The 18,017-nt window shown below is 41.9% G+C and overlaps 1 protein-coding gene across 1 annotated transcript in view; it reads left to right on the forward strand.

Annotated features, from left to right (window-relative positions):
* The window catches only part of ALKBH8 (alkB homolog 8, tRNA methyltransferase), an 85,431-nt gene extending 67,805 nt beyond the window's left edge, over positions 1–17,626 (forward strand). Inside the window, exons 11-12 of the mRNA XM_015420888.1 lie at positions 14,324–14,473; positions 15,779–17,626. Coding sequence (XP_015276374.1) covers positions 14,324–14,473; positions 15,779–16,291 — 663 coding nt within the window. The 3' untranslated portion in view covers positions 16,292–17,626. The remainder of the gene's footprint in view (positions 1–14,323; positions 14,474–15,778) is intronic.
* The last annotated feature ends 391 nt before the right edge of the window (positions 17,627–18,017 follow it).

Below are 18,017 nucleotides of genomic sequence, written 5' to 3' on the forward strand. Positions count from 1 at the left end.
GGTGGAATGACAGGACCCAGACGATCCGCGATGCGATCGTCCACCATCTGGTGCATGGCGTTGAAACCTTCTGTCACCGTCCTCATGAGATCCTGCACCGACCTCTCGAGCTCCTGGATCCTGCCATCCTGGGATGCCCCCCAGTCTGGCTGCTCTTCCCGCTTGTCTCGTCCGGTCGCTCTCTCCTCCGGCCAAAACTCGTCCTCCCCTCGATAAGCCACAGCCGGGCAACTCCGGGGTCTTTCAGGATAAGATCCCGGTTCAAAAAGGCTTTCTCGGGGCCCACTGCCCCGATGAACAAAAGTTTCCCTGGTGCCTTGGGTATCGAACATAGTCCAATCCTCTGAGGCTTTGACCTCTTGTTTTCCCAAATGCGATGGGGTAGGAGGAGGCCAAGGAATAGTCTCATGCCTCGGGATCGCTCCCCCAACGGCACCTCGGGCTTCCATGTAGTCCGATGTTAAGGCAGTGGCCGGGACGGCACCTCGGTCCTCTGCCCAGAAAAAGGATTTCCCTTCGGCCCCGCTCATGATCGATGTCAGACTCGGGGTGAGGGGGAAAGAGGATTCTGGACAAAATGTCAGACCCCCAAAGCAGGAGAACAAACCCACGTTCCAAAGAAGTAAGATTTATTTCCAAAGCATGGTTGATCATGAACATACAGAGAATTGTCCAGAATGACTACAATACACAGGGGCAGTATAATATAGGAACTTCAAACTTGGTTAACCCAATGGGCTAAACTCCCTCGCAAGGGAGTTGATTAGAAAAGGCGCGAAACAGCCTGAGAACTCCAACTGCTCATACCATAAACACAAGTTCAGTTCACACGGGAATCTAATTAAGCAAGGCAAGAAGACATAACACTCCATCGTCCACCTGTAGGAGAAGCTTGGCAGTTACAGCCGCATACCAGAAGAGAATAACACGGGGAGGGAGGGAAGAGGGACACATCCCAGAGAAATGGCAGCTCGCTGACAATTAACAGTTCAGTAGGACTCCTGCCTGTGATAGTACATGATGTGATGTGTTGTGTCAAAAGAAAACTTGCCAGGCAATGATCCCAGTCACCCTCAACAATTTATTTTAATGCATCCTTTGTTGTCCTCACCATTCTCTCAGCTTGTCCATTAGTTGCTGGATGAAAAGGAGCTGAACTAATGTGATGGATTAAACCATTCGTGAGGAATGTGCAAAATTCCTCTGATGTAAACTGGGTGCCATCATCAGAGACAACAGCATTGGGCAATCCATGTGTTACGAAGAGTTGACATAATACTTTAATAACAACACTGGATGTCATCGATGAAACAGGAGTAACTTCCAACCATTTGGAATATGAATCAACCACTATCAGAAAACTCTGGCCTTGAACTGGGCCAGTAAAATCAATATGAAGTGTGGCCACAGAGTTTTTGTTGACTCCCACGGATGCACTGGAGCATGTGGTCAAGCTGGTCTTGAGGCCTGACACTCGTCATATTTCTTAACCCACTCTTCCATCTCACTATCCATCTTGGGCCACCACACATAACTGTGCACAAGAGCCTTCATCCGCACAATGCCAGGGTGCCCAATGTGTAGCACCTCCAACACACAATGCCTCTAGGCTGTAGGAATGACAACTCTATTTCCCCAAAGGAGGCAGCCTTTGTGCACTGATAATTCATGTTGTCTCATCACAAATGGCACCGATTTCTCCTCAAGCTTCCCTACTGGCCACCCACTCCACACTGAGTTAAGAACATAAGCAAGAACTGGGTCCTTAGATGGCATGGTTGCATTATCATGCATGAAGGGGTGGTTCAAGTAAGGACTCTAACAATAGAACCTCCAAAGGAGGAGGAGGATCCACCTCAGCTGGTAGAAGAGGAAGATGGCTCAAAACATCAACATGGCCTTTGCAACAGGGCATAATCATAAGCATTTCAAAAAATTGCCCACCAAAGCATATGTGGAGACAGTATTTGTGGTGTCTGTTGATTAGGGGCAAACAGTCCCAACAGTGGTTTATGGTCAGTAACTATGATGAACGGTGACCATAGACATAATTATGGATTTTTTTTTCACACACGCTGCAATGCAAGAGCTTCCTTATCTATTTCTGCATAATTCCGTTCAGTTGGAGTCATTGTTCTAGAGTAGAATGCAATAGGAGCCTCCCGAGAATCTGCAGGTCGATAACTTATAAGAGCCCCAATACCATATGGGGAAGCATCACATGTAAGAATTAGTGGCTTTTGTTCATCATAATGGACCAAAACACTATCAGGAGATAACAAACTTTTCACATCATGAAAAGGCCTGTCATGCTGGGCTGTCCGTTGCCACTTAGCCTGCTTATCTAGGAGGCGATGCAAGGTTCTGCTACTGTTGCCTTATGCTACAGAACCATATGATAGAAATTCAAAAGTCCCCAAAATGCTTGAAGTTTCTGCTTGGTCTGTGGCACTGGGGCATCATGGATTGCTTTAACCTTAGCTGGAGTATGATGAATACCATCTGCATCAATAAGGTAGCCAAGATATTCCATATGAGACACACCAAATAGATACTTCCCACACAGACCAGCACCCACAAAATGATGCAGCACCTCACGTGCCTATGTTGCAGGTTCCTCAATGGATGCACCTGCAATAAGGATATAATCAAAACAAGGTACCACACCAAGATTTCCCTTAAGGAGGGAGGTTCTGGAAAATACCAGGGGCCAAATAAATCCCAAATTGAAGGCACTTTACTTTAAAAGCCCCATGATGAGTGGTGATGGTTTGGGTATCAGCCATGGTATTGTCCAACAGCAACTGCTGATAAGCCTGTGCCAAATCCAGTTTAGCAAAAACTCTCCTCCCCTTATAGGGAGGCCAGGAGATGACTCACCACTGCAATTGGATATGGATGCTGCTGCAAGGTCTTATTTATGGTGTACTTGTAGTCACCAGAACTATAAATGTCACCATTAGCCTTCATTGGTGTGACAACTGGTGTCTCCCAAGTAGGATGTGTCACTGGCTCTAATATACCTTGCTCCAACAGATAATCAAGTTCAGCATCAATCTTTGCTCGAAGCACAAATAGTACATGGTGAAGTTTCATCCAAATAGGCACCACTGTAGGATCCAGGACCAACAGAACAGGTGGGTCCCTTATACTGCCCAAGTCCCTTGGCAAATACAGTCTTAAACTCAGTAATAATTTTATTAAAGAATGAATCATTAACTTTATGGATAACTGTAACTGTAATTCCCAGAGGCTCAAACCACTCTAAACCAAAGAAACAGGTACAATGACCATAAACAACCAGTAGCTGTAAATTCCCACTAAATGTCCCACTTCAACTTCACAGATGCCTTGTACTTTCACCTTATTTCCCTGATAATAAGTTGGGTATGGAAAGGAATAATCTCTGGGCCCCATATGTGGGAAAATGTGGCAATAAGTCTCTGATGAAATAATAGGGAATCCTAACTCAGAGTCCACTTCCATAACACTAGGAGCACCTTGGATAGTGACAGTTGCTGTCATTGGTTCCTGTACAAATGGCTGACTATGATTAACAATATTCTCTGCTTCATCTTATGACACTTGTACAGAGTATGTGGTATAATGACTCTGGGGCTTCTGTTCTGCTGTTTTCCTGGAGATGGCTAGGAGATAGCCCTACACACTCGCTCAATATGTCCAAAACACTTACAAAAATGACATTGTACATCTAAATTGGCAAGACTGCCTTTCATGATGTCCTCCACAACCGTTGCACCGCACGGATGGTACTGGACCGGACCTCTGATTCCCCACAGCATTCGCTCTAATTGAAGGGCTATTGTGCTGCACCCTATAAACATCCACCATCTGAGAATCAGAATTTCTGGTCAAATGGATTTGAGAGCAAGGTGGACTCCTTGCCAGCCACACTTCCCTTGTGCTTACTGCTGCTGCATCAGAGGTGAATGCTTCCTCTTATGCAATTTGAAATGTAAGACCAAACAGTCATGCAACATCTCCTCTAGATTTGGAAAACTGCAGTGGTGTGCCAGCTGTTGTAATTCAGTAACATAAGTAGAAACACTTTCTGTTGGACTCTGGTTATGCTTGTAGAAACCATTGCGTTGTGCTATCTCAGCAGAAGACTGTGGTGAAAAATGTTCTCCTAAAATAGTCAAAATGTCCCCATAAGATGTATCAGCAAGCTTAGCTGGTGCTAGAAGAGCCTGAGTTAAATCAAAGGTAGCTGCTAAATAAAACTCCAGTCTGGCTGCATAATTTTCCCACTTGCTGGGACACGCAGGATTAAATTCTTCCATAGGTCCCTGAGTTGTCATACCCCCAGTGTTGACAACTGACCTGAAGGTATTCTGAAGTAATTTCCACACAGTCCAGGCAATAATTTCAGCCCGATTCTGTCCACAAGAAAAAAAACACATTTCTGTATGCCTCAGGCTATCCCACCCTCATCGCCAGTGTTAAGTTCTCTGAAAGGAGACTGTACCAAGGAGATAAAACTGGCAAGAACATGGAATGTAACCATCCTAATTAAAGGACTGAGCTCCAACACCACCATATATGGCAAGCCAAAGAGGCCAATACACTACATTATTAATATTATTGGTTTGAGACTTCCATTTGGTATTTTTAGTGTGATTTTGGTGGTAAAGAGTAAACTATAGGTGAAATTTTGTGTTGTTGTGTTTCTCTGTTATAACAGCATGTGTGATGAGATCAAACATAATTCACTTCAGAACAATTTTGTGTGTATGTTTTCACAACGGGACACAGGTTGATAATAGTAGATGTTGAAACCCTAAATGGGCATATGAGAAAGTCTTAGTAATGGAAATTAATGATGGATTTGATGTGCTGGGCATAGGGCATAGAAGACATATTCTCTTTAACTTTCAATACTCTTTCAGTCAAGGCGGTGTTTTATTAGAAATAGAAAAGGTAAAATACCTAGGAGATGGACTGCTCAAAACTATGACAACAACAGACAAAAAATAGGGAGTCCTTTGAGTATGTGACATGGTTTTGCTTGGTGTAGCCAATTTGGTGTAGTGATTAAGAGTGGGAGACTGTAATCTGGAGAACTCAATTTGATTCCTCACTCCTCCACATGAAGCCAGCTGGGTGACCTTGGGTAAGTCACAGTTCTCTCAGAACTCTCTCAGCCCCACCTACCTCACAGGGTGTCTATTGTTGGGAGAGGAAGGGAAATCTCCCTTATAAATAAAAGCCGAATGGTGGTGGCACTTCTCTAGAACATTCCACACGCTCCAAAATCAGTTTGCTCTCTGATCTGTCATTCAGAAGGTCTCCCTATCCACTGGCTGCTTTGCCTGAGTCCTGCCTCCAACATTCTAAACATTTTGCTGTTCCTCTCCCCCCCATAGCCAGTCAGAACACAGAGGTTATTTGTATATGCAGCCTCATTGGCCTTTGCCTCGGAACACAGAGGTCGTTTGCATATGCGACTTGATTGGCTTTTGCCTCTAACATTCTAAACAGTTTTCTGTTCTGAGGTGAAATGTGTCCAATCTTCAGGTGAGGGCTGGATTTACAACTGCTTTCTGGACGGCAGAGATCAGTTCCCCTGGAGAAAATGGTGGGCTCTGTATCCTTATATGCTGCTGAGGTGGCCCCCATATGACAGCCAACGTGACGTAGCAGTCAGGGCTTCAGAGCACGGGAGAGGCTGCAGGTGTGTGGGGGGTGGAAAGCTGAAGAGTGAGGGGGAAATAAAAGTAGGTTGATGGTTGGCTGGGAAGGAGATAGGGTTGCCTACTTCAGGTGGGAAATTCCTGGGGAGGTGAGGGATCAAGCCTGGAGAGGGTGAGGTTTCAGGAGGCATGGGACCTCGGACAGGTACAAAGCCATAGACTCCACCCTCCAAACCAACTATTCCTTCTGGGGAACCATCATTGCTAATCTCCAGGTGAGGGCGGGAGATCACTCAAAATTACAACTGTTCTTTAGGTAGCAGAGATCAGTTCCTTTGGAGAAAATAGTGGACTCAGTGTCATTATACCCTGCTGAGGTCACCACAGCAAATTGACACTGAGTGTCCAAGGCCGGGGCACCCGCCCAGAGCCTCTTTCTAGAGGCCGTTGTATTTATTTCCACAACGTGCCTTTTTCCTAGTTGATTATAAAGTGCTCCAAGACTCCTTCGGGTAGTGAAGAGTGGGGTATAAAACCAACTCTTCTTCCAGAAAGAGATAGATGTTTGGTTTTAGATATGGTGCCTTTTTTCCAAAAGGTGATATGACTTTGTGTGAGAGAAAACAAAACACTACGTGAAAGAAATGTTAAAGGTCTGACTCAGAAAAAGTGAAGCAAGGGAATTTTCCCCTTTCTCTCACACTGTGGATACATGCTGTCATCTTTCTTGCTGTGTTTGTATGCATTTGCCAGAATTTAATTTGCTTCCTCGAGACTCTCATGCTATTAGTTATAGCTGAGATGTTCCTCTGGGGAGCCACATAATTTCATTTGGTGGCTGAGTTTCAAAATTAGATGTAGTTCTCTCTCCATCAGCTTTCTGGTAAGTTCCATCAATCAAGTTTCAATGGACTTAAATGATCTAATTCCAACAGGTAGAGTTAGTTATGCTGAGGAAAATCTAAATGACCACAGTGGTTTCTTGGTTATCTCTGGTCCCTGAGCGTGGGTGGATAATCAGACTCTCAGGGATTGTGGGTTCTCTTACAATTACTATCTTTTTATCCTTTGTTTTTCATTACTAACTTGATAGGGGAAATGAATGTAACCATGGCTGAAATGCGGCCACATTTGAGGGTAAAACCACAGTGCATTGATTTCTTTCCTTTGAGGGCTAAAGTAATGCAGGCTCCTAGGTATGTCAAACAAGGAGAAGCAAGAGACTGGCTTTCTGCTCCTTCCATTCTATCCCATCCTTCTGTTTTGAACTGTGCTTGGTTATCCCTGTAGTCTCCTGAAGTTTTTATTTTTCTTTACAATTTGCATTTTCTAATTTTGTGTTCTGACAGTTATGAGCACTCATTGCATAATTAAATATCCCCAAAGAAAAATCACCACATTATTGTTTATTTATGGTCACTTCCTGGTTATTTCCATGTAACAAAGCTGTTTTCTGAACTTCTCCCTTTGTGGTAAGGTCAGGAGCCAGAAAATGACAGAAAACTTACCTTTCTCAGGACTTTGCAAATACCAGTTTCACCAAATGGGGAAGAATTCAGAAAACCTCAAGATGGCTCTTCCAACTTAGAAAAGATTGAATCAGTGTCATTTTAGAATCCAAAGATATTATATGGGTGTCACACTCCATATAACTTTTCTTCTCAGAACTGCATGTGGCCATGTTGGTGCTCTGGGAAAGATAGTGAACTGTCCTGCCCTTTGCAGGACTTTTTAGAATATTTTTGTACCATCTCTCCAGGAAACTTGCTAAATATTTAGGTATTCATACCCTACTTTTCTCCCCAATGAAGACTCAACATGCCTTATAGTACTGTTCTCCATTCCCCTACTTCATTCTCATAACAACCACCCTGTGAGGCAGGTTAGCATGCAACAGAATTACTGGCCCAAGGTCACCCAGTGATGTTCTGTGGCAGAGTGGGGGGGGGGGGTCGTCGAAGCTGGGTCTCCCAAATCCTCACCCACTATCTCACAGCAGCTCTACTTGCCTCCCGGCTACAGCTCACCTTCCCATGCATCACTTGTCCCCTAGACCCACAAGATTTCTTTGCCTCCTTGCTTCATCCTAATATGAGGCCCTCTGTCATCCCCTTGACTTGCCCCTTTCCTGTGCTGTGGAGGTTGTGCCCTCTGAGCAGCCAATTTTTCATTTGATTTGCTGTTGTGGCAAAAGTGTGTCTCACACCAAGTGCTGTTCTAGATAAGTTGCCTGAATTTGCCTTAGAGGAAGTTCACTTTTGCTTCCTCTGCAGTTTTCATTTTTCTTTCTTCATCATCAAGAAAATTTTGTAATCCAATACACTCCAGGTAGCGTGAAAATATAGTAAGAGTCAAAATAACTACTCTTCACCAGATCTCTTCAGCAGTATGAGAAGACAGGCCACCTTCTAGACAGAGATAAAAGTACTACTGTTCTTGCAGAGAAACAAAAGTTTTCATGACCTACACTTTCTTTTTCATTTGAAGCGAGGGTTAGCTGCTTAGGGGTGTGAACCAGAAATAGAGCAAATGGGTATTTGCAGTAGCATTTACAGGAGTTTTCTGAAGGACTAGACAGGCAGTGTCGGCCACTGTGTGAAGGGGTTAGTATTGGGCTCACGCTTTCTGACAGGATGAACAGAGATGTAAGGAATCATTTTCATTCCAGCAACAGGTATTGTTGTAAAGCCAGCAGTAAAATAACAGCTATAACAAACTGCTGTTGGGGAAATTGGGGTAGGGTGGGAATCTGCTGGAGTAGAATTGCTTCCATCTCTCTCACCCATTATAATGATTGGCATTTTGCTAATTAAGATACGATTCCTTCCAGTACTTACTTTCTTGGTGTTCATTGGCACTCATGTCTGCCTCTGATACCAGGTCCAGACCGTAAACCCAGAGGGGGCCTCTAGAGTTCTGAAGGGTTGTCATGTGGCCATAGAGTGAGGCCTAAAAACAAATATGAAGCTGGGTGTAGAATAGCCCTGGCTGTGATTGCTGCATAGTCAGGGAATGCCATTTGTACATGCTCAGAGGTTCATAGTTATATTTCATATGTTTCATGGCTGAATCTTGGCATTTTGGAACAGGTTGCTGAACTGAGCCCTGTCTCACTTTAAAGATTGATTTGTACAACATGTTAAAAAGAAATAGCGGGAAATGAGTTAATTACAATAATATTTCAAGTACTCTGGTACTCCCAGTGAGAACGTTACGTCTGCTTAACAACATTAAAGCACAGGTTTGCAATAATTATCTGTGTTCCGTTGTTATGTGCATGTGAGCAGCGCTCATAATAATATTTACATCAGAGCCAAATTTAATCTGACGCTGGTGTACCATTTACAGTTCCTCCTCTGTGTGTCAATTCCGATAATTGATGCTCCAAGGTCCCTTTTCCCCCCGACTGCAAAGATCTAATCTTTTTGTTTGGGGCAGTGGATTCACTTTAATGCGTAGGACGGTAAAAGTAAGCCTGACTTCACAATTATTTGATATAATTTAGATGCAAATTAGGACTTTCATATTCTGGCTGTCATATGCTTTATTCCTCTCGGTTAGCTGTAGCTGCAGCTCATTACGTTTCCTCAGAGTACAGTCTTGCCCCTTTCAAGGTCATTTCAGTATTGTCTTTTTGATTGAATTCCTACTTCCCAGTCAATTTAATACTGTACAGACTTGGGACAGAGTGTGATTGAAGTCAATGGAATTTGGTCTGTTTACAGCAATGGGGAGTGTGTCTCAGTGTCTTAATGACTGTGCCATTATTTTTAGTCACAGAAGGTGGCCTCAGAGACTGTTAATGAAGCACAGTGAGTATACCCTGTTGAAATTGCTGGTTTTGGACTTCAGGCTACTTCTGACACAACCATTTCCTCTTGTAATGTAACTTCTTTATTTTTGAGGCCGTGTTGGCTCTGGTGTGTTATTTTGTTGATTATATGAACTATGTGTTCTGTAGTCCCATATTCTTAAATTTGACAGTGGCCTTTTGGTCTAAGAATGAGTGATCATTTATGTTTGAACATTGAAATAAAAAAAGCACTCACTCGTGCCATAAAAATGGATTCCTGTTCACGGGATCCTCAGCTGGACTTTGAAATACGATAGGAGGCGCCAGTCTTAGGGGCTGCTCTGTTCTTCGGAAAATGATCTCAGAAACTGGAAGTGTATTTTGCCACAAAACCCATCACTTTCCCAGCTGTGAGTACTTACAGCAAATAAGCTGGTATAACATACCAGTTAAGTTCAGGGGTCATTTCGTAGAAAAAGAGCTAGGGGGACTCATTAGCATAACTCATTAGCATATGCCACACCCTCTGACATCACCGGAAGTGTGTCCTCCCCACAGCCGGCGGCGACCTCCAGCGGGCACCAGCAGGGAGCTCCAGGCCCCGCCCTCCCACACCTCACCCGGGGGGATGGCGTCCCCCCGCTTCCCCCCCCAAATGACCCCTGGTTAAGTTCAATAAGTGGGTTCTAGATCAAATCAAGCCTGAACTCTCCCTAGAAGCTAAAGTGACCAAACTGAGCCTATCGTACTTTAGTCACATTATGAGAAAACAGGAGTAACTGGACAATACTGCTAGGAAAAGCTGAAGGCGGCGGGAAGGTGCCCTCAGTTTGAAAGACCTGAGCAAGGCTGTTAATGATTGGACATTCTGGAGGTCATTAATTCATAGGGTCGACATAAGTCAGAAGCAACTTGATGGCACTTAGCACATACAACATATCAGCTAACAGGCTGTGATCCAGTTCAGTTCTTATGGACTCTGTAGGTGGCCTTAAGAAAGCCACTCTGCAATATGAGGTAGATAATAAAACTGGCCTACCTTACAGGGCTGTTGTAAGGTTTGCAAGATTTCATGTGTGAAGGACACGGAAAATGCTAAATAAAATAATACTTCACATTTGTATAGTGCTCTCAGCATCCATAGCACTTCACGTACGTTATCACAATAATCCTGTGGTGGGCTGGTATTATTATTCCCAGGTGGGGGAGAGGAAGAGGAGTAGGTTCCATATTGAAGCTGATGTCATCTAGCAGTATGAGTTCAGCAGTTATAGAGTCGCCACAATCAGTGAAATTACAGTGGAATCCTGTGTAAAGGTATTTAGTTCTAGGAACACTGATTTCAGTGAGATTAGGCTGAAGTAACTCTGCATACAAATGCATGTCCTGTACAAATTTGTATATATTTTTTATAATGTGGCCTACATTATCCAAAAACAGAGATGTAATAATAAAAGGTGGAAAAGGTATATTACTGATGACTCTTCTGCTTATGAATGAAACTGAGTGAACCTTTTCTCATTTATTTGATGAAATTTGGTCCAGCCACTGAGAGGCCAGGTGTACAAGCTCTAGGGGCCAGATCCAGTCCATAGTTGTCCATCTCTATGACTGGTGGCTAAAATCAGATTAACCATAGATTTAAAATCCATGATTGATTGGTTAATATGTATGTACTAGTTATTTGCAGAACTCTGACCCACCTCTAGTCATAACATTCCATTCATTTCTTTTGACATTCATGACTATGTTAATATAGCATCCATTGTTTCTGTCATTGTTTACTTTGACCAGCCACTAATAGCAAGCAGCTGCAGGAAGAAAGCTGCGTTCCCCCACCCCATTTGTTCTTCTTCTTCTTTTAAACAAGTGAACAGTTCTTTTTTTTCTAAGCTGTTATAAATTAATTCTTATATAATCTTATGTTCCTATGTTTTATCCTATGTATGGATTTTAATTTTATATATTGACCCTAAACGCTATGTTAAATTTACTGTGCCAATAAAGGTATTGTAACAATTCTTTTTCCTGATTATTTATAAAAGGTTTTTGGAAAGTCGGGATACTGGATGGGTTTCTAGGAACCTGTGATGGTTCTGAACAGGGCTCTTTTTGTAGAAAAAGCCCAGCAGGAACTCATTAGCATAATAGGCCACACCCAACAGCAGGAACTCATTAGCATATTGGGCCACACCCCTGACAGCATAGCTCATTAGCACATTAGGCCACACCCCCATGTTACCAGAAGTGTGGTTATCCAGCCACACCCACCTTTTGCTTGTTATTCTGTTTACCTTGTTTCTTGTCAAAACCCAGGGCTTTTTTGTAGCAGGAACTCCTTTTTTTTTTTTTGAACACAATTTTATTTTCATGAAAATATTGACATATCATCAGTTCAAATTAATATTTCGATTTTAACCCCATACCAATATCCCCAATTTACTCTCTCCCTCCCCCAGGCTTCCCGCAATGCTTCCCCCCTCGTCCCTCCAGCACAACTTAAGATAACATAATATTCTCATTTCAATATTGTTCCAAATATAGTAAGTTATGTTTCACATCCCAGTTCTTTTCTAGGTAAACTTTAAAGTCTCTCCACTCTTCATAGAATTCCTGATCTTCTTTGTTATTCAATTTTTTTGTAATTTTGTCCATCTCCGCCATAAACAAAGTTTTTTGTATCCATTCTTCTAACTCTGGAATTCTTTCTTGTTTCCAACATTGTGCATAGAGTAGTCTCGCCGTTGTAATCAGATACCAAAATAGAGTCCTTTTTGTAATATTCAGTTCTTCCATTTTAAGTCCTAAGAGCAGAATTTCTGGCGCTTTCTTAAAGGAACATTTCAGAATCTTTTGCATTTCGCTGTGGACCCTGGTCCAGAAGTCCACAGCTTTTTCACATGTCCACCACATATGGTAAAATGAACCTTCATGTTTTCTACATTTCCAACACTTGTTGGAAAGATTTTGACTCATGTTGGCTATTTTCTTTGGTGTCATATACCACCTGTACATCATTTTATAACAGTTCTCCTTCACATTAGTACAGGTCGAAATTTTAATCGAGTTCTTCCACAGATATTCCCAGGAATCCATAGAAATCTCAGTATTAACATTTACTGCCCATTTAAGCATTTGTTCTTTCACCGTCTCATCTTCCGTATACCATTTTAACAAAACTTTATATACGGTAGAAATCGCTTTTTCCCCTCCTCCCTCCCAGACAGTTTCAATTTCATTTTTCTCTTCTCTAAAACCATATTTTTTCTTATCTGCATTGAACAAGTCAACTATCTGTAAATAGCTCAACCATACATATTTATACTGTATCTCATCCTGCTCTTTCATTTGCCATTCTGTACCAACTTTTTGAATTAAATCTCTGTACGGCAACCATTCTTTACCGCTTTGCCTCGTGTATGATGATAAAACTTCTGCTGGTACTATCCACAATGGTCTTGCGTCAAAGAAAAATCTTTTATATCTCGTCCACGTTACAAATAAGGCATTTCTCACAAAGTGATGTCTGAAAAAATTATCAGCCTTATTTTTTTCATACCAAAGGTATTTCAGGACGCGTCAACCCTCCATCAAAGCTCGACCGGAAGCCTTGTAGCAGGAACTCCTTTGCATGTTAGGCCACACACCCCTAATGTAGCCAGTCCTAATGAGTTCCTGCTGTTGGGTGTGGCCTATTATGCTAATGAGTTCCTGCTGGGCGTGGGCAACTTGGGAGCCAGCTGGAACTCCGTTCCTGTGCGTTCCTGCCCAAAAATAGCCCTGGTTCTGAATAAATATAATTGTCCTTATTGTCCGTGTTTCCCATACAGATATCTTCCCTTCTTCAGTCCCCCTCCTTAAAGAAAGAGAAATAATGCTGCAGTAGGGCCGCTGGTGCCTATCACCACTTAAGTAGTAGTCAGTCAGGAAATACGTCCTCTTCTTTGCTTTTCAAAATATGGTAACCCCATAAATAAACCAGCACAGCATTGTGCATACTGTACTCTTGGCCCTAAATTTCTTGGCCCTAGGATTTTTTCTAGGAAATACACCAATATTACAATTACAGTATTAGCTGCTGTGCATGGTTCTATACAATGTTACTACTACTTCTCTGCCCCATCCTTCCCCCATGAAACTACAGTGGGGATTATCACATTTTTCTCCTGTTGGAGACAGAGGCCTCTTAATTATTTGAATAAGGCACATTGCCATAATTCTTTCTAGTCTAATGTCTGTTGCTCTCCAATGCTTGATCTATCACCAACACTGATTATACAGAATGACTGGTTTGGTGCACTTTCTCTTATACGGTAAACACAAAACAGAGCCAGCAAGAAGTATTCAGAAGTCTGAACTTAGCTCCTTATAATAATCTCACAAAAATTGGTTGGAATTTAGGTAGTAGACAAGAACCTCACAGTTTAAAAGTAACATCTCCAGTATCTACCATGCAAGGAAGAGAAATTCAAAGATATCTCAAAAATATGAAGTTTTTTTTAATGCCACCATTTGGATCTGTCTATCCATCTAATACATTTTTCTCCCTCCCTCCCTCCCAGGATATAAGGGTGGCATATGTGGTGCCCCTTTCCCCCATTTTATCCTCATAGTAACTCTATGAGGTAGGTTAGGCTAGGCTTGAGAGAGTTAATTGTTTGGCCTAAGATCACCCAGCAGATTTCATGGCAGATTGGGGATTTGAATTCTGGTCTCTTAGAACATAGTTGGATACTCTAGCTGCTATGCTGCACTGGCTGCTTGGGCAATCTGTTTTTGTTATCCCATTTGTATATGTCTATAGATCATTCCGCCAAAATCAGCCTAGACTGGCATATTATCTCTCATCTGCATTCCTCTCCATTTTCTCTTTCAGCTTGGCTGTGACCGTAGCAAGAATCTTGTGGACATCTGTGGACAGAAGGGATCTCAGGCTTTCGTGGGTGATGCCCTCTCTGTGCCAATACGAAGCGGCACGTGTGATGCCTGTATCTCCATTGCTGTGGTTCACCATTTCTCAACAGCAGTAAGTTCTTACCTACAGTGCTTTGCAGTATAACAGGAGCTGGGTAAGATGGTGGGAAGTGTTGGGATGTACAGCAGAAAACGAAACCATTTATTGTGGATGTGTATGCTTTGGAAGCCTTGCCAAACCTCTAACCTGGCTTTCAGTGAGTAGGATTTGAGCTTTAAAACACATTCCGATTTTTTCAGTATAAATAATTCATTAGCCTTCACTGTGTGGATGTGGACTGCAGAAATCCCACACTTTACATCTCAGCTATTAGTTGGCTAAGACAGAATAGGCAAATGATATTTCGTTGTACAGATACAATGCCGAAGAGTAGTACGGACATTCTGATGAGATGAATTGCTGAAATGTTCAGAAACCAAATGCTAGGAAAAGCACACCGGGGAGATTTCTTTTAATAAAAGAATGGGGAGGGTGATTGAACTACTCTCTTTAAATGTGAATGGTTTGGCCTCAGATGTTAAAAGATACAGAATAAAAAAAATGTTAAAGGACCTTGATATAGATATCTTATGTATTCAGGAAACACATAAAAGTAGAAAGGATTTAAGACCATTGTTAGACTCACTAAGTTGGAAACTGCAAATGGAATCAAGGGGAACAAAAAAAGCAAGGGGAGTGGCTATCCTACTACATTCTAGATTGAATATAAATATTATGGAGCAAAGCAAAGATAGAGAGGGTAGATTTATTTTTTTTGAAATTTAGTATGAATGGCGAAAAATATACAGTAGGAAATATTTATGCACCCAATAAAGGGCAGACTTTATACCTGATTAGACGAATTGCTGTAATGTTCAGAAACCAGTGGCAGAACCTTTCTGCTTCCCAGGAGACACTGTGGCTGATCTAATGGTCATCATTCTCCTGCAAAAAGGTGTAAAACTGCTGAATTAGACTTTATTAAGAAGTCTGAGATCATCTCCCAGGAGCTTAATAAGGCCTTGAGATTCTTCAGCCATTACAAGTTCTAGCCAGCCTAGCAAAACGAAGGAGATTGCCAATGACTGTTATTGTAATTATTTCTTCATTACATCTTACCTTGTACTCCATGCATTCCTTGGCCTTTGGCCCTGCTCTGTAACCTTGCTGTATAACCTTTATAACCTGCCAAAATGGGATGCAGTCCACAAAAGTTTACGCTAGAAGAAGAATCTCGTTATAAGTCTCGTGGCCCCTTAAAGTCTGTGTTTTTGGGACACGTCAGTGTTTCTTCATTGTACCAAGTCGTTGCCACTCTGTGTGTGTGTGTTTGCTTTGTTCACCCAATGGACTCGATTTTTCTCTTCTCTTTGCTAGGAGAGAAGGCTGGCTGCTCTTTGTGAGTTAGTCCGTTTGCTGAGGCCGGGTGGAAGGGCTCTCGTTTATGTCTGGGCTATGGAACAGGAATACAACAAACAGAAGTCTAAGTACCTGAAAGAAAAAAGATCTCGCAGAGGCGGGATGGAGGAAACAAATGGTGGTGCATGTGAGAGGGATCACCAATATTTGGTGCACCCCAATAATGGCACAAGCCAGGAAACCCACCCCAAGCTTCCCGTGCATACCAACAGAACTTCCTTTGACTCCCAGGACTTGCTAGTCCCTTGGCATCTGAAAGATGGCACAAAGAAAAAAGCGGAGCCAATTAAATCTCATCAACCGCCGTCAAATTCTGCAAACTCGTGTAAACCAAGTCCTGTCTTCCACCGTTATTACCATGTCTTCTGTGAAGGAGAACTAGAAGAGGTCTGCAAAAGCCTGGATTGCATAAAGGTCGTAGAGAGTTACTATGATCAAGGAAACTGGTGTGTGGTTCTTGAAAAGCGGTAACATCATTCGAGTCCGAGAGAGACAAGTGGACTATAAATAATGTAAATAAATAAATTAACTTTATTTAAAAAAATACTTTGCAAGCAACTGAAGCGAAAGGGGGACATTTTAACCTACATATTTGTTTGCAGTGATGTTCCTGAAACTCATATTTTGATCGTGTCCACTTTTTAAGTCTGCTTTTAGATGTCTAAAAATAATGTTGTCTTTATGTTACTGCTTATGGTTCTTGTTTGTCTCCTTGAATCACCTGCAGCAGATGGCTCAGTGCCACCTTGGATAATTTGGTGGGCTGGCTGGTGCCAGGGTATTTGCAACAACCCTGAACATCCAAAGTGGTTGCCATCTTTTTCACCACTCCGGATGAAGAGCCCACGCATATTCCTAGCTGAACCAAACGTTGTTTCCCCTTTTCACCAAGCAGCTTAGTGGTACAGTTGTGACTTTTGTAATTGGATTTTGTGCGTTGAGCCCAAACTCCACAAGCATTCAGTTGGATCAAGGTCTACAATGACAACTCTGCATCTGGACAAACACAAGTGGAGCAGAACTCACAGAAGGAATCTTTGCCACCTTTATCTTCTTTCTGCTTTATCCTTCCCCCTCCCCCCCCCAAAAAAGCTGAGGAGGAGCTGCAATTGAAAGGGAGAATTTTTGTGTGAACTCTTCTGCAAACATTATAAGACTGAGTATGAAGAGGAGAACAGTTTCCATGAAATCCTACTGTGCCTGCATTCTTTTACACTTTTTTTTCAATTTATGAGTTTGGTATACCAAGTTAGGTTTATTTAAGGATTATAGATAGTACAAATAGAGAACTAATGAGAAAAACAAGAGAGAGAAAAAACATAAAACAAGGCAATACAAATAAGAGTCTGTGAAACTTATTAGTACAGTCTTGAATTCAGGAATGTATTGTTTATATCATTATTTTATCATTTAGATCATTTTTTTGTTTTACACTGCAAACATTTCCCAGCTTGCTGCTTAATAAATTTAACATTTGCCCCTAGTCTTCACAATGCATGATGATTTAATTATACTTCTAACCTCCCACAATCTGCTTTCATAAACGTAGCCTTTAGGAACTGGAGAACGGTTTTTAAAGATTTACATTTATTTTAATATTAAACAAAGTGCAACAGATATTTACAAATGGCCAGTAATCCATAAACAACAGACAATGGCACCACACCATGAAAAAAGAACAGTTCTGAATAGTAAAATGCCATGGTTGAGGATAAACGTTGTCCATCAGAACAGCTGACCAAAGGCCATACTGGAGAAACATTCAATCATTCTATTCAATGCCATAGGACTCTAAATATTTTCTTAGTCCCCAAATATTATGAAGAGTCTGTAAAGAATTAGATAAAGCTAAGAACTGTGAGCTTAGTGGCTTTATTCCAAAAGTTTATAAATAAAGACCATCTTTATTTTGCTCTGAATTTAGTTGTTTGCAAACGGATATAGAGGTGTGGAACCTTAACGGACTGAAGGTGGATTAAAATGAGCAGAAACCCTGAACAAGAGAAAAGATTCTCCTTGTAATGTTCTGCTGAAGTACACATCCCATATTATACTTGGCTGTTGAGATTCCCTCATTGCTTTGATGTCAGTAGGCCTTTGGTACTCAATAGCGAGAAGCAAATTGCTTTACTGAGATATGTTAACACTGGAATAAACTACTGTGGTTTGGACATGTGGGGTGGCAGAAGAAATGGCG

Source organism: Gekko japonicus, unplaced genomic scaffold, assembly GCF_001447785.1.
Source record: "Gekko japonicus isolate JY-2015 unplaced genomic scaffold, Gekko_japonicus_V1.1 scaffold2509, whole genome shotgun sequence".
Classification (NCBI taxonomy): Eukaryota; Metazoa; Chordata; class Lepidosauria; order Squamata; family Gekkonidae; genus Gekko; species Gekko japonicus.